The sequence below is a fragment of the Xenopus tropicalis genome, chromosome 2 (assembly GCF_000004195.4).
Source record: "Xenopus tropicalis strain Nigerian chromosome 2, UCB_Xtro_10.0, whole genome shotgun sequence".
Classification (NCBI taxonomy): Eukaryota; Metazoa; Chordata; class Amphibia; order Anura; family Pipidae; genus Xenopus; species Xenopus tropicalis.
This window is the reverse complement of record NC_030678.2, coordinates 161,644,748-161,666,684: the sequence shown is the minus strand read 5'-3', so window position 1 is coordinate 161,666,684 and position 21,937 is coordinate 161,644,748. Positions and strand designations below refer to the sequence as shown.

Here is a 21,937-nt window from a genome sequence, read left to right as displayed (position 1 = left end):
AACAGCAGAATTTGTTTACTGTACTAGATATTTTTGGGACGATGGTTAAAAAGCAGATGTTTTCATATGGTATATCTGAAACCTTACTATAAGCTAAAGCAAATTATTAAATGCTGGATCTCAAAGGTGGGGCTTGAAGCTGAAGCTTCTGATATAATAATATTACAGATATGTTGCACAATGCTGGGGTTTCATTTTGTCACAAAGTTTTGGTAATGCAATGACAAATGCCTGTACATGGAACTGAAGGAAGTTGATTGATATAATATTCAATGATTGAGGTATCGGTGCATTATATAAATAGGCCTGTCTAACACACGGACAGTCAGAGCAAGGCTGGAAGCTTCCATATTGAGGCAGTGGGTACCAAGGAGCTCACATCAGCAATGGAGTCCTGGGTTCTGTTCCTGCTGTGTATAGCATGTTGCACGGCATTCCCAGCCTGGATACAGACAGACACAGATAAGAATAATGAGGCATTTGCTAAGGTGAGCAGATTGGGTTCTCTCTCTCTTTAGTTGAAATTTGGAGCCGGATTTAGCAACGTTCATATTTGTTTTTTTCCATGATTTTATTTTTTTTTGCATTAAAAAAATCATGTATTTGAATAATGATTAAAAAAATGCATATTTTCTATAATGATTAACCAAAATAAACTCCAAAAGTGTAGAACTTTGGCATTTAAATGCTTATGAGGTCGTGTAGAAGTAAGTGGGACCTTTCCTAGTTAAAGGCTTCACTACTGGAACTTGGGGTATTCAAGTTTTTTCCATGGTTTCTTTCAATCGTGTTTTCTGATTTATTACTAAATAGGGTACCATTTGCATTTTTTATTTTTTATTTAAGGCTAAGGCTAATGCCACATGAGGCGTAGGGCGGAAAAGCGCCACATGTGCCTGCACCCGAATGAATGAAATACGCTCGGGGGCAGGCACATGTAGGCGATATACGCATGAAAATGCGAGACTTTGCATTATCTCGCGTTTTCATCCGTATCGGCTACATGTGCCTGCACCCGATCATATATCATTCATTCAGCCAAAAATATCCGCCCTATGCCTTGTGTGGCATTAGCCTAAGCAAAGCAGTTATAAATATATCTAAAAGCCACCAAAGTTTCTCTTCTTTACAAACTCACAAAGACTGACAAGCTTTTTTGGCACAAAAGTCTGTGTGATAAGCGAACTCTCACGGGGGCTTCCCTTATGGTTCCCTGAGCTGGAAAGCTCGGCCAATCAGAAATAGGCCCCTAATGTAACTCATCAATAACAGCAGAACTGGTACTCTGACAAATACAATGGTCACAAACATGGCTGTTGTGGGACATTGCCCTTATAACCTCCCCAGAGAAACCTTTATGATTACAGAAACATGATGTTAAACAGAAGCCATTCTCTCATACCGTTACAGGAGTACTTGGGAAAATTCTACAAATCTAAGGACGATGGAAAAATGAGCAGAAGTGGGTTTTTGGAGAAAATCCGTCGGATGCAGGATGTTTTGGGACTGGAGGTCACTGCAAGAATGGATGAAAAAACCATAGAAGCAATGAAACAACCTCGGTGCGGGGTTCCTAATATTGGCCGTTTTAGTGCCTTCCCAAGAAATCCTGTGTGGAAGAAAAAGGACCTGACGTACAGGTAATATATATATATATACACATGTTGGGTATATAAGAGATCATTTATTTTTCATGTTTCATAATTATACTGTTTTTTTTAGTTTTAAACTTAAAAAACCCTCCATCTAAAAATGATACAATTTTTTTTGACGCGCAACATTTTCGCCGTTTCAGCAAATCGAAACAGGCCAGATTCGCTCATCATTTTATTAAAACTTAATAGAAGTATATGGGGAAATTAGAAATCAAATTTCTCATTAAATTGAATCTGGCTCATTATCAGGAAACCAGTCTTCTGGAAAATTCCAATAGATGGCAAACCACTTAGGGACAGTTTATATAAAGAACAGGAATATTAAGCAAAAAAAAAAATACTGGTCAGTTGAAATGGCAGGTTGTGTAATAGTTAGAAGAACATTTTAAAAAGAGAAACTTTCTCCAACAGAATTCTGAACTATACTTCACATATGACCAGGGATGAGGTGGACCGGGCCATTGAGAAGGCTTTCAAGGTCTGGAGTGATGTCGTCCCTCTCACCTTTACCAGAATCTATGACAGAGTCTCTGATATTGAGATGTCGTTTGCATCTGGAGGTATCTGACTTTTCTAAAAATATAAGTTTTTTTGAATATTGTATTACTTTTTTATAATGGCATTAAACGTTGTTGCCATTCTTTCCCTACAGATCACAAAGATGCTTTCCCATTTGATGGCCCATCTGGCATTCTGGCCCATACATTTGCTCCTGGAGATAATACTGGGGGGGACGTACATTTTGATGCGGATGAAACATGGACAAGTGGATCAGCCGGTGGGTTTATATTCATTCCCTCAAACTGGTGTATATGTACTAGTGTACATGGGCTCCCAAAATAAAGTACCTTTATTATAGCCACAGCTCCCAGATGTAGAAATAAGGTTCATTGTTCAGGACCCACTGGGTTTTTTCCTGGATCTTGTTGTGCACTGAGCACTTTATTCCTTTATTTTTCTCTAGGTACTAACTTGTTCCTTGTGGCTGCTCATGAACTTGGCCATTCCCTTGGGCTCGACCATTCTAATGACCCTAATGCCCTTATGTACCCAACCTACCATTATACCAATCCCAATACATTCCAGCTTTCTGAGGATGATATCAAGGGAATCCACTCACTGTATGGTAAGGAAATATTTTAAGTTATTTGTGATTCTTAGCAATTTGTAGTTGGATTACATGTGACCGTTAAAGGGACATACTTATCTTTATTCTTATTGGTTGATTGAAATGCAGACTACTAATTATCTTTTGGATTTTTATTTAAAGTTAAAGTTTTGAATTTTTTGTAGACCTATTAAACTGCAGGTGATATTTTCTGGCATCATCACATAAAAGGGGTTTTAAACCCCCCAAAAAACACATTTTTGCATAATGTATTAAAATGTACAATCATTTGCCAGATATTTGAAATTGCAATTCCATAGAAAGCACTATATTGTTGTCCCTTTTTGCACAACTGGTCTCATAAAACAATGTATCAGACTTCTCTTACACGCTTCTTCAGAGCTGTCGGGGAGGCCCATTCATCAACATTCTGATTTTAGTGGTTCTTTTGAAAACAATGATGGGTTTAACTTCCCCTTGAAGCTGGGTAAAACTGAAAACAATGAGGGGATTAACTTGTCCTTGAAAATGTGTCAAAGACAGGCTGTCACTGACTATTCTATTCCTCTACTACTCTAAGGGGCAGATCTACTAATCCATGAACGGTCCGAAAGCGTACGAATGCGTTTTTTTGTAATGATTGGTATTTTGCAATTTTTTTGTCACCGTCGAGACTTTTTCATGAATTGCCGCGACTTTTTTGTCACCGTCACGACTTTTTCACGAATTGTCGCGAATTATCCGTGGCCGTCGCAAAAAAATCGTACTGTCGCGCTGAGTATGAAAGCGCTCAATACGAAAAAGTCGCGACAATTCGCGAAAGTTGTAACGGCAACGAAAAAGTCGCGGCGGCAATGAAAAAAATTGCAAAAAATACGAAAAAGTCGCAAAATGTTTGTTTCCAATCCGATTTTTTCCCATTCGGGATTCGGATCTGCCCCTAAGCCTCCATAGGGCAAAAAAACATTAATAAATAATGAATTATGGGAGTTATTTTCAAGAAACTCACATTTTTTGGGGGAACAATAACACAAAAATTGAGTTCTGGAGAAAACCCATTAGTAAATCTCGAAATTATCTAGAAGTAAGAAAAAAATCTGTCTTTATCTCAAAATTTCTTAGTAAATGTTCCCCTTACAGTGGCTTCACGCCTGAATGAGTCGGCTCCCAACCCTTTCTCCATACTTTTTTGATATGATTATAAAGATTTGGAAATCATTCATAAATTGCTTTTTTAATTGTGTTTTGGATTGACAGGACCAAAGGAAAAGCCGGTTACACCAACAAAAGCCCAAACCCACTGCCCAGAGCACATTTCTTTTGATGCGGTGACAACCGTACGGGGGGACATTATCTTCTTTGAAAACAGGTATTTATTAGTTCTTAACTTTCCATTTGCAGAAGATGTAAGGAAACTGAAATGAAATATAATTATACATTTTTTTCTTTTCTTCGAAATAATTAAGATCCTTTTGGCGCAAGACAGCCGGTAAATCAGAAATCGAGCAACATGAGATCAGTTCCTTCTGGCCTTCCCTTCCAGCTGACATCGACGCAGCCTATGAAAATCAGAAAAAGGATCAGGTTCTTCTCTTTAAAGGTAAATATATAATTGTTTTTTTTTTAAACTTTATTTGTAATAACTAGAGGAGTCAATGAGAAGACTAAATAGCCAGTTATACCCTTGAAATACCTTCATGGCAGTACTGTAACATAGTAAATTAATCAGAATAAAATAAAATAATGTTTAAGCATTTCTATGATGTTAATATGTAACATTCACCTTCTGTTGTACATAGGAACAAAATACTGGGTTCTACGAGGCTATACAGTTCAAGAGGGATTCCCTAAGAACATCTACGAACTTGGGTTTCCCTTGACTGTAACGCAAATTGATGCAGCCGTCCATGATGATGAAACAGGGAGAACCTACTTCTTTATTAATGATCGGTATTGGAGGTAAGAGCACTGTCTCACAGCCATCACATAATTACAGAGATTAGAAAATTAGAAATGTATTCCTGCATAAATAAACTACATGCTGGAGGCATATGCAGTTATTGAAATCAGGGTTGGACTGGGGGGTGACTGTCCCAGGGGCCCTGCAGGTGCCCCCAGCCAGGCATGTCCCCAAACCCCCCCGCAGGTGCCCCCCTAACCCACCTCGCAGGGCCCCCCACCCGACGACCTCCTCCGAGCGTATAAATTTGACGCGTCAGAGCGGTCGGGAGGGGGTCAGGTCTGGGCCGCTGGGGCCCACTAGAGGCAGGGCCCACCAGGATTTTTCCCGGTGTCCCGGCGGCCCAGTACGACCCTGATTAAAATAGTAAGATGTTGAATAATGGCACTGATTGGTCTTTTTATTAAGGGAAATATACACAGAAGCTATTTTGGACCTGAGTAGTGATGAGCAAATCTGTCCCGTTTCTCTTTGCTTGACGAAACGGCAAAAAAGACACGCATCATAAAAAATTTTGCGAGCTGCAAAAAAAATTGTCACAAATATTTTTGACACGCACCACAATTATTCATTGTGCGGCAAATTGGCGAAACACAGAAATTCCTAGGATCCTAGCAGCAGAGTTTAAGATGACTGCAGGGGAGAGAGGTGGGAAAATTAAAAAGATAGAGAGATATTTGCCTGTCCAAATTGCACCCTGAGGTGCACTTACCTGTAGTGATGAGCGAAATTCATCGCCAGGCGTGGATTTTGCCATTGTTGGATTTTTTTGTAAAACAAGAGCAAAGATTCGGCATGAAAAAATTCACTGTGCAACAAAAAAAAGCTGCACGCGACAAAAACATGACGTGCAGCACAAAAAGTTTAGTGCAACCATTTTTTCTATGAGCGTCATTTTTCATGCCTTTTACACTGTTTTGCGAATTTTCCAGCAAAGCTAAACGGGACAGATTCCCTCATAACTGCTTACCTGTATTATGGGTAAGATCCAAAGGTAAAACACGGCTAAACTATGTTCTTGTGTGGTCATATTTCAGAGACCAATTTCAACTGGAGGGGTGAGGACTTGCTTATCTTTATTTTTTTTTTTTTACCTTTCTAGTTATAATGAAGAAACATCACAGATGGATAAAGAATCTCCTCAGAGAATCAGTAAAGGTTTCCCAGGTGTTGGAAACAAGGTGGAGGCAGCATTTCGATCAAATGGTGAGTCCGGCTGCTCAGTAACACATCTGCCTATAACCCATAGCCTATTGCACCTTGGTTTTGTGTATATATATCTATATCTTCTTGTGCAGGGCTATATGTGTCTATAATTTGTACAGTAATTCATTACTTTAATGTGACTGTAACAACCAGTGCATCAATTGATAATGGGCAAATTTAAAATGCATTATATACACTTTTAGAAACAAAGTTTACTTGGTCAGTTGAGGACATGTAAACCCTACATTTTATTACCATGTATATTAGTTGGGTAAATCTCCCCACCCAAACCACTCCAGTAGAGTGTGCAGCTACAGCAGAGTTTCTATGGATACCAGCAGTGCCATCTCTTCATTGGCTGCTTGACTGGAGGGTGTGTTTGGTAAGCTGAGTTGATATGAACTGAGCATGCTCAGCAGCCAACGGCCAAAGTCAGTTCCTAAGGGAGGGGCCGAGTGGGTTAGCAGAGGAGGAGGAATCCTAAGTGATTAAGGGAATGATGCAGCCTTACTATTAACCTTTGAACACTGGAGTGGCAGGTATATAAAGATTTCAAAGAGGCTACTTACTGATTTAATTTGTTATTTTTAATTACAGAATACTGGGATCTATAATTTCAATAATTCCTATCTGTACTTACATTTTAGGAATGCTCTATTTGTTCAGTGGGAACCAGCAGTATGAATTCAGCACGACAAACAGGAAAGTCACTCGCCTGCTAAAGTACACCAGTTGGCTGAACTGCTAACCCAGAAACCCCAGCAGCGATAGGAGTTACCAAATGAACACAAGTTCAATAACAACTGTATTTATTTATTTATATCTAACTTATTTTATAATTTATAGGAAAATATCTTATTTATTGTTAACCTATTTTATATCGATGGATGTGTGAATATATATTGATTGTTCAAATGTGCATTTGATTTGTTTTATTGATCTCCTCTGTGATATATCAACAAACAGCACCTTATATTTTTTACATATTAATTTAATATCTAGAAGAATATATATTTGTGTTGTCTTTTATGTTATTTATTATTTATTTTATATACCTTGATTATATATATTATGTTTTTATTAATATATTAAATATATTTATTGTTTAAATACAGATTTTATTTTTTCTGTCTTGGACTCTCTTCTGTGAGTTTTTGATGTAGTGACGCCGTGATGTCAGATATTTTAAATGATTAACTGCCTGTTATCAGAATATTCTCCTTGCTGGCATTGACAAGTAGAGATCAAGGGAGCATTAACTTGATAGACTTTTGTCGAGATTCCCAGACAGCGCGATTTTGTTGTCACTTAACCTAAGGTTTCCCTGGTTTATAGTCGCCTTTATGCAACAGAAGTTGGACTTTATTGCTCTAGATAAACTAGAAGCTCAATCAGATTGGAAATATGGGGCTGGCCTCACTTTTTAAGGGTGTGGAGCAGAATCAGGAAACCAACTAAGTTGACATTTAGGGGTGAATGTTTATTGCTGTCTGTTACAGAAACTGTAGTGGGATGCGCATTATGACCATATTCAGGGCTGTTCCTGACAAGAAGCAAGGTGAGAACCATGTCTCAGGAGGCAGGTTACCTTGGGTGGCAAGGCACCACCATTATTGGTTTTTCATCTGAAAATTTGGTTAGAGTGCAGTTGCACTTGTGAAGCAGACTCCCTTTCCCCTGGCAGAGCACAGAAAATGTAAGGGGTTGGGTAAGGGGGCAAACATTTGGAAGGCTGCCTTAGGGCAGCTCTGGGTGCAGGATTGCCCATGACCATATGTTTATATACCTGTGAAGCACTCAACAATGTCATACCTCCATCCATCATCTCTTTAAAGTAAACTAAAGTAAACATCATCACCAAGTAAACTCCCAACTGTAACTTTTCCTCTACACACGGCCTTCTTCTCTCATTAATAATTATTTTCTCATACTCCCACATACAAGGCTTTTTATGTGCTGCACCCAACCTCTGCAACTCCCTCTCCTGTCCCAATAAACACTCAAAAAACCCAATCCATGACTTCTCTTAAGCCTATAACCAAAGCCCTCAGTCACTTGACCACCTTTCCCCCTTTTAACCCACTTATGCTTTGCTTACGCACAGTCAGGATCTGTCCAGTTTTGAACCTTGGACTGTGGGTTGAGTTGCGGCTGCATTACTCTGGTCAGCCACTGGAGGGTTTGAGATCTTGTTCTGATAAGTTACTCTAACAGACATTCTGTATCTCTCTCTTCTACACAGTTACCTCCTTCTATATTAGCATCATGTGTCAGCAAAGAAAATGTTGGAGCAAAAAAAGTTGGAGAGCAACAAAGCATGCAAACAGTTTCTGGGGTACCAAATATGGGCTGTGATTGGCTGTTGGTAGCCCCTGTGTAGCCCGGCAGTGTACAGGAGGCTCTGTTTGGCAGTACACAGGGTTTTTATTTTCAACTAAAGCTTGCCATCAAGTCAAGAATTCAAAACTAAGCATCTTCATTGTGGCCACTGGGAGCAACATCCAAGACAAAGTTGTGAGAGACAAAATTCCCATTGACTTTCTTTAAACCTCACCATCTTTTACCTGCCCAACTATTCAAGGTTCCAAAGAATATTCTCGAAAATATTTGCATTTAAGAAATCTCGACTTCTGATAAATCAGCCACTAACTACTGCACTTCCCATTACCGTCCTTACCAACATTTACCACGTTTAAAGCTGAACATACACCTCCCATTGACTTCTATAGAAGCTCAATTTTTTTCAGTTGAAAAATCATTAGGTATGCAAGATATTCCTAGTTTTTTGTACAACAATACGAAAAAGTTGCGGTTTCGCAACTTTTCCATGACTTTTTTTTTGTTGGTGCTTTTTCAGCACAGCCACAACTAAAACCATGACAATTTTGCTTTTTGAATGATTTTAATAATTAAAAGAAAAAACACTTCTCCTTCTCAATATGCACAACATCCTCAAAGAGTCTTTCAAAATATCCATCAGCCAATATAAAGTTATAACTGTTCAGACTTCCTATATTTAGATGACTATGTTTCCGGATCACTGTTATTGCACTATTGCGTCTATTCATTGTTTTAATGATTCATTGTCCACTTAGCCTCCACTTAAAGGAGAAGGAAAGGTAAAAACTAAGTAAGCTTTATCAGAAAGGTCTATGTAAATACAGCCATAAGCACTCACAGAAACGCTGCACTGAGTCCTCTATCACAAGAAACACAGGATTTCTTGTCTCCTTTTTTGTAAACATGTTCTTAGGGTATCAGACTTCCTCTCTGAGTAAAATCCCTCATTCTCTGGGCCCGAGTCTGCGCAGCTCTCTCCTCTCTCCCCTCTCCTGCTCCCCCCTCCCATAAGAATTCATGAAACTCACTCCCCGCTACCCTAGGAATGTGTAATCTGAGCTATAATGGCTAGAGCTGCAGCAGCAAGCTATGTGGTCCAAGTTAAAATGGCAGCTGCAATCGTAAACAAACAGAGAGAGCTTCTAGGGCTCTTTACTCAGGTATGGTAATGCTTTCTGCAGTTCCAGGTGGCACTAATGTGGCAAATCTATTGGCAGTAAAATGCCAAGACTTTAAGGTACATTTTGTGTCATTCCCAAATAATAAAGCATCCTTAATGTCTTTTTGAAGGCTGTACAATTAAACTACAAATAAAACAGAAATGGCCTTTCTGCACAAATCTACACAGAAAGTCTATTGTCACACAGCACATAAACATTGTGTTTGTATTTAAGTAAAGCATACAAGATAGGAAAAGTTTCAGAATCTTATTCAGATTTGAACTATAAGTAAATAATACAGAAAATAAAGTGATGTCTTTGAAACTCTTGGATGTATAATGTCCACCATTTTCTGATTAGCAGTTGAACCAACTAGTGGTCTTCAGCAGACGAGTGACTTTCTTCTTCTTCATGTTGTATTCATACTGTTGATCTTCATTGAAAAAATACAGCGATCCTAACATTGAAATAAAACCCAATTACTTTATCTTAATATGTTCTATATAATATAGTGTAATAATAATACTGCTGGGCACTGATAGATTAGTTGCCCTTTATGTTTGCAGGCAGTCTCCTAATAGCTTATAGACAGCTAAGTTTGGGTCCTAAAGTTAGGAAGGGAAGCTGTTTCCTGATCCCGTGTTAAAGTATGCCCCTGGCATTTCCACAAGTTGCCAGAAGGTGGGTTCTAGAGTATAAAAGGGAGAAGTTGATAGCGCTCAATCACTTTTTGGATTCTACCTGGGCAGGAAGGTTGAAGATTGGAGCCTGGGTGGAGTTAGGCCTAGTCAGGGAAGTTAGTTGTGAGGATATTCTCTTTTATAGCTCGCTCTAGGAGTGACAAACTAGGGTTAGGGTATTTAGTGAGCAGCTTGATGAGTAGTGATGAGCGAATCTGTTCCGTTTCGCCGAAAAATTCGCGTATCTTTAAAAAGATCCGCGAAATGGCGAAAAATTCGCGAAACGGCGAAAATGTCGTGCGACAAAAAAATGTTTTCGCCCGCGGCTATTATTTTGTCGCGCGGCTATTGTTTCGTCGCCCGCAGCTATTATTTTGTCGCACGGCTATTGTTTCGTCGCCCGCGGCTATTATTTTGTCGCGCGGCTATTGTTTCGTCGCCCGCGGCTATTATTTTGTCGCGCGGCTATTGTTTCATCGCACGCGGCTATTATTTCGTCACACGCGGCTATTATTTCGTCGCGCGGCTATTGTTTCGCCGCCCGCGGCTATTACTTTGTCGCGCGGCTATTGTTTCGTCGCCCGCGGCTATTATTTTGTCGCGCGGCTATTATTTTGTCGCGCGGCTATTGTTTCGTCGCACGCGGCTATTGTTTCGTCGCACGCGGCTATTATTTCGTCGCGCCTATTCTTTTGACGCCCGCGACAATTCTTTTTTGACGCCGGCGACAATTTTTGGACGTGCGGCAAATTTTTCCGCAGCGAATTTTTTCATCCGTTTCGCGAAACAATCCGCCGATGGCGAAACGCGGAAATTCGCCGCGAATCCATGCCTGGCGAATTATTTCGCCCATCACTATTGATGAGTATTAATGAGTATTTAGTGAGCAGCTTCCTTTCTACAAGGAAAGTAGAATGATTAGAGTCCTGGGTGTCCCGCCCCAGAATAAGGTGCCAAGTGTAGAGACTTAGGGGTTGATCCTGTCCAGCCCAAGTTCCAGTTAGAGGGTTGGACACTGTGGTTGAACATTTGTAAGTTGACTGGTTATTAGTGTCTGCACTTTGTGGGAGTAAGCTATGGTGCCTGTGCCTACTCCCTATTTTGTGACATCCCTGCCAATAAAGAAGTTGCTGTTTATTTTAAGAACCATGGGCACCCATCTATTGATTTCATCCCAGGACTCATAGTTCTGCAACGCCCTGCCTCCAGCAGAAGCAAGGGCCCACTCCTAAAACCAAGAGTCAAATGCATGATTTGTTGGTTTGAATAATAGTATTTGTAATATTAAACACTTCCTTTTAACTACACCCACCTATTGATTTCATCCCGTGAATCATAGTTGTGCAATGCCCTGCCTCCAGCATAAGCAAGGGCCATAAGCAAACCCCGTCCCGCACATGTGCACGGGAGGGGGATTTGGGGGTTCAGAATGGGGGAGGCCTTGGGGCACCCCCATTAGAAATCCGGTTCTGAGCACAATCAGAAATATAAGATTAATAGTTTGGGAGGCCGACAAAAGCAGTCATGAATTATAGTTGGGACATTGACTTAAAAGTGCCAAGAACTGTGTTAGTGCTCCTACAGGTCCCATTACTTACCATTATACTTAAAGGCTGCTTGAACCGTGTTTCCAATACCCGGGAAACCTTCAGTAATGTTTTGAGGATCGGTTTTGCCCATTCGTGATTTTTGTTCATCGTAACTATGGGAAAAAGTAGATTAGGAAAAATATCTTGTTTGAAATCTCCTTCAGCAAAAGACAAATACATTGAATTACATATATTAATTTTTAAATAAACTTTCCATGGCAAAGTAGTTGCTTACATATAATAACATACGGATGTATGTGATACACACAAAAATGTTCAAATTCTCTTTGCACAGTTTGCACAATATACAGGTATAGGACCCATTATCCAGAATGCTCGGGACCAGAATTTTTCTGGATAAGGGGTCTTTACGTAATTTAGATCTTTGTACCTTAGGTCTACTAAAAAATCTTTTAAACATTACATAAACCCAATGGGATTGTTCTGCCTCCAATAAGGGGTAATTATATCTTAGTTGGGATCAAGTACAGGTACTGTTTTATTATTACAGAGAAAAGGGAATCATTTAACCATTAAATAAACCCAATAGGGCTGTTCTGCCCCCAATAAGGGGTAATTATATCTTAGTTGGGATCAAGTACAGGTACTGTTTTATTGTTACAGAGAAAAGGGAATCATTTAAACATGAAATAAACCCAATAGGATTATTATTATGTCACAGTCCCCTTGACAGCAATGTATACAAAGCAAGTAGCTGTGCCGTACTTACCTCCAGTATTTGTCACCAACAAAGAAATACGTTTTCTCTGTTTCTTCATCGTGAACAGCAGCATCTACTTTATGTACAGTCCGGGGAAATCCAAGTTCAGAGATGTTTTTAGGGTAATTCTTCTCCATTTCATAACCTTTTAGAGCCCAGTATTTTGTTTCTGGGGGAAAAAGCATCATACTATACAATAAAAAGTTTAAAAGGTTATTACTTATTACAGGACAATACCCTTGCCATTTCATTTGCCCAGAATGTGGCAAAAATAGAGATAAAGCCTCAATATATTTGTTATCAACCCACTGAAATAAAGTAAATAAAGAATAAAGGAAAAATGATATCACTTTATTAAAGGAGAACTCCAGCTTCCAAACCAATATTTGTTAAAGAGCCCCACACAACACAGAAACCCCTAATCTATCAATATACCTATAACTATTCAAAAAGTAGGAATAAATACCATTTTTATATGCTGAAATCCAGCAGCAAATCAGTTCTTCTCTTTCTGCATCATTTAAAATCCTGGCAGGGGAGGAGGGACTAAAACATTGTTGTTACACATTGTAACAACTTCTCCACAGCTTACAGACAGCATACAGGAACTACATAACCCACAATGCATTGCACTGGGATGTTCCTTTCCTTATTGACATCACTTGTGCAGGGAATTGTGGGATTGGGAGGATGCAGGCTGAGGGCAGGCTGAGGATAAAGTAGTCAGCCAGATCAGCAGGGGACAGGGGGCGGGGCTTAGGGAACTGTTCCAAACCATATTATTACATTAAAAATCATGGAAAGGCTGCATATTTTTAACTGATGTATACTGCAAAGTTGCTTGAAATTATTTTTTACTTTTCAGCAAGCTTAAGATATGTTTGGGTGGAGTTCCCCTTTAAACTGTATTAAATATGTAAAAGGTTCTTCCAGTTACATTGGTGTTGAGCAGCATTCCTGCCTTTACTTGTACGCAGGGCATGTTGAAATTTTCAATTTAAAAAGTTTTAATTAACAAGGTTCCTGAGAAGAATGTTGCAAAAGATATCCATGTTGGCCCTGAATCTGTGCCTAGAGGCCTCTGTACCTCCATGTCAACTGTGCTGCTTGTCTCCATGCCAGAACATGTTTTTATTGTTGGGTCTTTCTTTGCTTCTGTGCCCCACAGCATGCTGGTCTTGGTTTCAAATAATCTGTAAAAGGGGGTGCTTGCCGCTATGTCCGAGCTGATATATGTTCTACATATCCTACTACGTCCAAGTCTACTATATATCTGCCAGCTTGGGTGACCTTGTGCCTGGACTTTGTATTTCTGTTTGGCTGCCCTGGGCTCTGGGCCCAACTCTGAAATATGATATTTGATATTTCCTTGCTCCTTCCTAGGTCTTCGTTTACAAGGACTACTACTTACCCAGACCTACAGTAAGTACACCAGGGATAGTAACAGTAGATAACTGTTGTTTTTTTCCCCTCTGGTGTCTGAAGCATAGTTAGATGTTTAGGTGCAGCAGCAGAAAGCTCAGGCTCCAAAAGGGGGGAACAGTAAACACTGCCCTTGGGGAGCCCTCCAACATCAACAACAATGGCAGCTAAACTTCCCTCTACTCTAGGGGAGCCATTCATTAAAATACCAATGAGTACAAATGAGAAAAATTTGTATTTTTTCTTTGCGTTATTTCCACAATATAATTCCGCAATTTTTGTGGTTTGCATTAATTTCCACGACAACATTGTATTTGTCGCAATGACTACAAACATTTCGGAATTCATTGAAGCTGAAAATTTAAATTTGTTATCGTGACATTTCTTGGGCCAGGTTGGAGCTGCAGAGTGCCATTGAGCCCTATGGGAGACTTTCCTTGGGCCAGGTTGGAGCTGCAGAGTGCCATTGAGCCCTATGGGAGACTTTCCTTGGGCCGGGTTGGAGCTGCAGAGTGCCATTGAGTCCTATGGGAGACTTTCCTTGGGCCGGGTTGGAGCTGCAGGGTGCCATTGAGCCCTATGGGAGGCTTTCCTTGGGCCGGGTTGGAGCTGCAGAGTGCCCATTGAGCCCTATGGGGAGACTTTCCTTGGGCCGGGTTGGAGCTGCAGAGTGCCATTGAGGCCCTATGGGAGGCTTTCCTTGGGCCGGGTTGGAGCTGCAGAGTGCCATTGAGCCCTATGGGAGACTTTCCTTGGGCCGGGTTGGAGCTGCAGAGTGCCATTGAGCCCTATGGGAGGCTTTCCTTGGGCCGGGTTGGAGCTGCAGAGTGCCATTGAGCCCTATGGGAGACTTTCCTTGGGCCGGGGTTGGAGCTGCAGAGTGCCATTGAGCCCTATGGGAGGCTTTCCTTGGGCCGGGTTGGAGCTGCAGAGTGCCATTGAGCCCTATGGGAGACTTTCCTTGGGCCGGGTTGGAGCTGCAGAGTGCCATTGAGCCCTATGGGAGACTTTCCTTGGGCCGGGTTGGAGCTGCAGAGTGCCATTGAGCCCTATGGGAGACTTTCCTTGGGCCGGGTTGGAGCTGCAGAGTGCCATTGAGCCCTATGGGAGACTTCCTTGGGCCGGGTTGGAGCTGCAGAGTGCCATTGAGCCCTATGGGAGACTTTCCTTGGGCCGGGTTGGAGCTGAAGAGTGCCATTGAGCCCTATGGGAGACTTTCCTTGGGCCGGGTTGGAGCTGCAGAGTGCCATTGAGCCCTATGGGAGACTTTCCTTGGGCCGGGTTGGAGCTGCAGAGTACCATTGAGCCCTATGGGAGACTTCCTTGGGCCGGGTTGGAGCTGCAGAGTGCCATTGAGCCCTATGGGAGGCTTTCCTTGGGCCGGGTTGGAGCTGCAGAGTGCCATTGAGCCCTATGGGAGACTTTCCTTGGGCCAGGTTGGAGCTGCAGAGAGCCAGTGAGCCCTATGGGAGACTTTCCTTGGGGCAGGTTGGAGCTGCAGAGAGCCATTGAGCCCTATGGGAGACTTTCCTTGGGCCAGGTTGGAGCTGCAGAGTGCCATTGAGCCCTATGGGAGACTTTCCTTGGGCCAGGTTGGAGCTGCAGAGTGCCATTGAGCCCTATGGGAGACTTTCCTTGGGCCGGGTTGGAGCTGCAGAGTGCCATTGAGCCCTATGGGAGACTTTCCTTGGGCCGGGTTGGAGCTGCAGAGTGCCATTGAGCCCTATGGGAGACTTTCCTTGGGCCGGGTTGGAGCTGCAGAGTGCCATTGAGCCCTATGGGAGACTTTCCTTGGGCCAGGTTGGAGCTGCAGAGTGCCATTGAGCCCTATGGGAGGCTTTCCTTTGGCCGGGTTGGAGCTGCAGAGTGCCATTGAGCCCTATGGGAGACTTTCCTTGGGCCGGGTTGGAGCTGCAGAGTGCCATTGAGCCCTATGGGAGACTTTCCTTGGGCCAGGTTGGAGCTGCAGAGTGCCATTGAGCCCTATGGGAGGCTTTCCTTTGGCCGGGTTGGAGCTGCAGAGTGCCATTGAGCCCTATGGGAGACTTTCCTTGGGCCGGGTTGGAGCTGCAGAGTGCCATTGAGCCCTATGGGAGACTTTCCTTTGGCCGGGTTGGAGCTGCAGAGTGCCATTGAGCCCTATGGGAGACTTTCCTTGGGCCGGGTTGGAGCTGCAGAGTGCCATTGAGCCCTATAGGAGGCTTTCCTTGGGCCGGGTAGGAGCTGCAGAGTGCCATTGAGCCCTATGGGAGACTTTCCTTGGGCCGGGTTTGGAGCTGCAGAGTGCCATTGAGCCCTATGGGAGGCTTTCCTTGGGCCGGGTTGGAGCTGCAGAGTGCCATTGAGCCCTATGGGAGACTTTCCTTGGGCCAGGTTGGAGCTGCAGAGTGCCATTGAGCCCTATGGGAGACTTTCCTTGGACGTACTTTTAACAATCCAAACTTCGTGCTTTGATATATCTGCCCCTAGGTCTAAACTTTCACCCATGCTTTAAAATAATATAAGAATTTCTAATTATAAAGAGCTGGTACATTCATAAACCTAAAGAAATGGAACAACTTTGTTTTAAAGTAATTAAATATATATATACCTTGAAAGAGAAAAACTCGATTTTTCTTTGGATATTCGTAAGCTGCCTGAATGCCATTTGCCAGGGGAGGCCAGAATGAGCTGATGGATAGGAGATCAATTTTGGCATTCTGGGGGATCTTGCGCCAAAAATGTCTAATTTTCAAATAAAATAAAATGAATATACCTTGTAGAATACAAACAAAACATTTGCAATGTTAACAGTCTGTAAGAATGGTATTTACCCATCTTGAAAGAACAGAATTGCCCCACTCAGAGTTGTAACTGCATCAAATGTTATATTTGGGAGGCAATTATTTGTGGTGTTTGGTGCCGCAGGCTGAACAGGATTTTTTTTTACACCTATCAGATACAAAACAACAATTTTAAGACAACTTCATTGAGAAAATAGTATTAACAATCACACTGCATTTAACCTGGAAATGATCTTATTACTGTTTTTGAGGTGTCTGGGATCTTTCATTTAGAAAGTTACACTATCATGAGTGTGACATAAAGAGACAAGGGCAGCTGTCTGCACTTCACTTAAGGAGGCCATACACGGGCCGATAGTAGCTGCCGATATGGGTCCCTTGACCGATTCGGCAGCTTATTGGCCCGTGTAGGGGCAGGAACGAGGGGCATGCCCGACCAATATCTGGCCTGAAATTGGCCAGATATTGATGGGGCAGGTTAAAAGATTCAGTCGGATCAGGGACCGCATTGGCTCGTTGATGTGGTCCCCGAACTGACTGCCCCATTGCTGCCAATTAGCCTACATGCTCCCCGATATCGCCCACCCGTAGGTTTGACACCTTGTTGCTAATTTCATATTGGCCAGGCAGTGAGCATGTTTCTGAAGGGGTGGGCCTGTAATGTTGGGGCGGAGTCAAGGGGAAGTTGGGGGTGGAGTCTAGAGAGAGAGCAGGTGGAGCTGGGAGGGGGGATCGGAGGTGAGAGTAGGCAGATCAGAGGTGGGCCAGTAGCAGAGTACTAGTTGCTTACCTGCAAGTAGTATCTGGTAAATTGTGATACTGGCCTCGGCCTTGGGCCCATAATTTACCAGCCGAATGGCAATCCTTACACTATTGCAGGAATGCAAAGAGTTGTGAATGTCAGTGGCAGCTGCAACTACTATGAGGGGTTTGTGTGTTGCACCTTTATCCCTATGCCCCCATGACAAATTAGAATATTTGAAAGCCAACATCTTATTGGTTGCTATGAATTCCTAGAAATGGGCATTTTCTGCACAGAAACGTGTGTACTTTAAAAGAGATATATTATTTTTATTTACCTTACTGCTTAATATATTTGTTCCTTACCGTAGAGGGATTGTATGCCGTCAATATCATCCTTTGAAAGCTGTAATGCATTAGGATCAACTTCACGGTAAAATTTATACATAACAGCGTTTGAGTCGTTAGAATGGTAGAGTCCAAGCAAATGGCCAATTTCATGGGTGGCCACGTTAAACAGGTTTTCACCTTGGGTTCAAAATATGCAAGCAGAAGAAACCCACACTTTAGATTTTTCCAATTCAGTATAGTATAGGCACTAGATATAAGTACGCTGCCCCCCCCCCCCCCCCAGATGACAGAAGTGATGCATGATGTCATGTCTGGTGTGGGTGACGTCACTTCCGGTGACGTCACAGGGAAAAACACACCAAACCCCCCAGCTCTGCCTCCGGGTTTCCCTGGTAGGTCTGGCGGAGGTAGGGGAGGGTTGTTTTTTCATTTTTGAAACTTCATTTATGATATACTGTAGGTACTCAACTGTATGTTTTAATCAGGCCCTCCCAAAAGGTAAATTTTAAAGAACCTCCACTGAAAAAGATTTTTCATAATTAAAGGAACAGTAACACCAAAAAATGAAAGAGCTTTAAAGTAATAAAAATATAATGAACTGTTGCCCTGCACTGGTAAAACTGGTGTGTTTGCTACAGTAACACTACTATAATTTATATAATAAGCTGCTGTGTAGCCATGGGGGCAGCCATTCAAGCTGGAAAAAAGGAGAAAAGGCACAGGTTACATAGCAGATAACAGACAAGTTCTGTAGAATACAATAGTGTTTTATCTGTTATCTGCTATGTGCCTGTGTCTTTTCTCCTTTGAATGGCTGCCCCCATGGCTACATAGCAGCTTATTTATATAAATTATAGTAGACTTTCTGAAGTAAACACACAACTTTTACCAGTGCAGGGCAGCAGCACATTATATTTTAGTTACTTTTATACACTTTCATTTTTTGGTGTTACTGTTCCTTTAATGGTCTGTGTTATCTGACTTTAAACCTTTACATTGGTATCTCCAGAGACTTGACACACCAGCCCTCTCTTCTTACAAACCAACGCACAGACAGGTAAAAGTTACGTACAAATGTTTCTATACTCCAGTGATCCCCAACCAGTGGCTCAGGGGCAACATGTTGCTCCCCAACCCCTTGGGTGTTGCTCTCAGTGCCCCCAAACCAGGGAGTTATTTTTGAATTCCTGACTTGGGGGCAAGTTTTGGTTGAATAAAAACAAGATTTCCTACCAAGTAAAGCCCCCTGTAAGCTGATAGGGTGCATAGAGGCCCCTAATAGCCAATCACAGCCCTTATTTGGCTCCTCCATGAACTTTTATGGTGCTTGTGTTGCTCCCCAAGTCTTTTTACAGTTGACTGTGACTCAAGAGTAAGAAGGTTGGGGACCCCTGCTATACTCTATATTATAAAAGTTTAATCATGAGAATTAAGAAAAAAAATATTTATCATAATAGATTCATTAAAAACCCACCATGAGACCCATTAGTCCATTTTTCATCATTATCGAAATGTAATTGTCCATTTTTAGGTGCAAATGCGTGTGCCAGTATGCCAGATGGGCCGTCGAAAGGATGATGGTCATTATGATCTGTAGGGATATATATGTAAACATTAATAAAAATCACTAAAAATCAAATTACTATTAGTAAAATGTTAGGTCTTATACCTCGGGATACAAATGAAATCTCAATATTAGAGACATTGTCATAGATTCTGGTGAATGTAAAAAGGGTGACATCGCTCCAGATCTTGAAAGCTTTCTGGATTGCCCAGTCCACCTCATTTTTAGCCATGGTTGTTGTATAATTCAGAATCCTGTTGATGCAAATATATGAAGTTTTTATTATTCAGTATAACAAAGTTGCGGAAACCCATAACAACCAATCAGATCTCTGCTTTGATTGGCTTACTTGTAGTAGACTGCTAAAAATGAATTGCTTTGTTAGTACATCAGTTGCTACATCTCATTACATACTTGTATGTCAGGTTCTTATTCTGCCACACTAGCTTCACAGAGAAAAAGCTGAATTCAGCTACATCAGAGAAACCGCACTTTGGTTTTTGCATCTTGTCTATGGTTTCTTCATCCAGTCTTCCTTTAATGTCCAAATCAAAAAAGTTTTGCGTCTGACCCGTCTTGTCTGAAGATGTGCTGGGAGCTAAACTTCTTGACTGATGGATTTCACCTGTCTAAAAAAGTTAATATATTTTCAAATGATTGACTTCATGCTGCTACGACATATTTACACAATAATACCTAGGCTGTTCTTCAAGTGCATTGTTATTGTTTTATCAAGGTGCTAGCACAAGGAGAAAAACTGGAGACAATTCCGACTTCGTAAAATATACTCACTTCTGAAAAATAGCCATCTCCCCCATCAGTGTCTGTCCAGGTTCCAACAGGGAATGCTGTGCAGCGTGTTGCAAAGAGCAGCCAGAGAACAGTCAGGGACTTCATGGTGCATGCTACAACCTCAACGTTCATGCTTTCAGATTTGCTCCGATGAACATGTGTATTTATATGGTACCGTTCTTCTCCTGAATATGATTCATCGATCTTACCACTAAGTCAGCGTTTAAAACAAACAAGTAAATATTATTTGTCCGTACTATCTAGGTCAGTGATTCTCAGCCTTCCTAATGCCGCGACCCTTTAATACAGTTCCCCATGTTGTGGTGACCCCCAACCATAAAATGATTCCTAAGAAATATGTGTTTCAGACAATAATTCCCTTCCAACCGCTTGTAAAAGCCACTAATCCTGCAGTAGACTGGGTATCCATGGCTGCAAGCATTGGTACAGTGGCAGGTGGTATTGTGTGCGTTAATTAGCAGTGTTTGGGTCTGCTACAGCAGTGGTCTCCAACCTTTTTTGCACCATGGACTGGTTTCAAGCAAGACAATTTTTCCAAGGACCGGAGATGGGGAAGGGGGGTGGCGCAACTAGTGCATAGTATATAATTTAATTATTACATATATAATGTAAATGTAATGATTACATTTTATATTATGCACTTTATTATTATTATTATTATTATTACAGCTTAATAAAGTACTTTGGTCCTTGCCGTGATCAGTAGAAATGTTCCTGGGCTTCGCATAGCTGTTATGGCTGTGTAACACTTTGGGGAGTTGGGATCACATGTAATTGGAACCAGAGGTGGCCCAGTTCAGCACAGCCCATGGCCCGGCACCGGTCCCCGGACCGGTGGTTGGGGACCCCTGTGCTACAGCTTTCTGATTTGCTCTTTAACAAGCCAATCACCCCTTCATCCATACATTTGCTTCCATCCCTCTGATTCTTTCACTTTCTAAGCTCCCGGTGGGCTGATAAAAATGTGTATCCATGTCCAGTAGCAGGTCTGAGTTTGGAGCAGGCCAAGTAAATCAGCCCCAAGGTGGTCTTTATCCTCCACTAAGCCTGTTACAGAAAAAGAGACCTCTTCCAGTGTCCTGCTAGCTGTCCTGGCAACTCAATCTACCGTAGACTGCCATCTTCTGTCCAGCATATTCTCACATAGTGCAGTCTTATTAGAGAATTAAGGGCCATTATCCCATTACCCATTACCCTTTCTATTCTTTTTAAATGTTGACCTTCTTACTAAAGTACTGTTTTCTTTTGTTGTTGTGATGCTTGTTCAACAAAACTTCTAACCCGACCCAGATGCATCACCACCAGGAAATGTTCCTGCTGCCTTGTTTGCAAACTGACTTTGATAATGTGATGTCTTTCCTTATTCTCCAACTCTCTATTTTTGCTGCAAGTTTCAAGGGAACTAAAGCATATGGCAGTGGTTTGTTATAGTGTTTCTATAGTGTATATTTAACATTACCGTAGGTATTTAGTCTTTCCCCAGAAGCATCAATACGATACAGTTACGACTGTTTGTTGGTCACAAATAATTACATTTTTCACCACAGAGAAAAGAAAACAGTACAGGTATCGGACCCCTTATCCGGAAGCCCGTTATCCAGAAAGCTCCGAATTACGGAAAGCCTGTCTCCCATAGACTCCATTTTAACCAAATAATTCAGAATTTTAAAACTGATTTCCTTTTTCTCTGTAATAATAAAACAGTAACTTGTAATTGTTTCCAACTAAGATATAAATAATCCTTATTAGATGCAAAACAATCCTATTGGGGTTAATGTTTTATTGATTTTTTAGTAGACTTTAGGTATGGAGATCCAAATTACGGAAAGACCCCTTATCCGGAA

At 41.6% G+C, this 21,937-nt stretch overlaps 2 protein-coding genes across 2 annotated transcripts; one reads left to right on the top strand and one right to left on the bottom strand.

The window, feature by feature from the left end:
* Window positions 1-386: 386 nt before the first annotated feature.
* On the top strand, window positions 387-6,761 carry LOC100489735 (matrix metalloproteinase-18). Its single transcript, XM_002934923.5, has 10 exons — window positions 387-488; window positions 1,411-1,640; window positions 2,067-2,215; window positions 2,308-2,433; window positions 2,620-2,781; window positions 4,021-4,132; window positions 4,230-4,363; window positions 4,563-4,722; window positions 5,826-5,929; window positions 6,577-6,761. The coding sequence occupies exons 1-10, from the start codon at window positions 387-389 to the stop codon at window positions 6,675-6,677; spliced, it is 1,380 nt and encodes a 459-aa protein (XP_002934969.3). The 3' UTR covers window positions 6,678-6,761.
* Window positions 6,762-9,455: 2,694 nt separating this feature from the next.
* LOC100491547 (matrix metalloproteinase-18) lies at window positions 9,456-20,225 on the bottom strand. The gene is made up of 10 exons (XM_002934931.4): window positions 20,073-20,225; window positions 19,695-19,909; window positions 19,386-19,534; window positions 19,191-19,307; window positions 17,732-17,893; window positions 16,655-16,772; window positions 16,432-16,565; window positions 12,429-12,588; window positions 11,708-11,811; window positions 9,456-9,886 (listed from the first exon to the last, which is right to left on the bottom strand). Exons 1-10 carry the CDS (start codon window positions 20,202-20,204, stop codon window positions 9,786-9,788), a joined length of 1,392 nt encoding a protein of 463 aa, XP_002934977.4. The 5' UTR covers window positions 20,205-20,225; the 3' UTR covers window positions 9,456-9,785.
* Window positions 20,226-21,937: the final 1,712 nt, after the last annotated feature.

What these genes read in the sequence shown, in the direction of transcription:
- LOC100489735 (XM_002934923.5), top strand. Translation starts at nt 387, where the DNA reads ATGGAGTCCTGGGTTCTGTTCCTGCTGTGTATAGCATGTTGCACGGCA. An exon ending in TCAGGTTCTTCTCTTTAAAG is followed by an intron (nt 4,364 to 4,562) that starts GTAAATATATAA and finishes TGTTGTACATAG; the next exon opens with GAACAAAATACTGGGTTCTA. An exon ending in ATTAATGATCGGTATTGGAG is followed by an intron (nt 4,723 to 5,825) that starts GTAAGAGCACTG and finishes TTACCTTTCTAG; the next exon opens with TTATAATGAAGAAACATCAC.
- LOC100491547 (XM_002934931.4), bottom strand. Translation starts at nt 20,204, where the DNA reads ATGAACGTTGAGGTTGTAGCATGCACCATGAAGTCCCTGACTGTTCTC. An exon ending in TCGAGTTTTTCTCTTTCAAG is followed by an intron (nt 12,589 to 16,431) that starts GTATATATATAT and finishes TTTTTCCCCCAG; the next exon opens with AAACAAAATACTGGGCTCTA. An exon ending in GTTGGTGACAAATACTGGAG is followed by an intron (nt 11,812 to 12,428) that starts GTAAGTACGGCA and finishes TTTTTCCCATAG; the next exon opens with TTACGATGAACAAAAATCAC.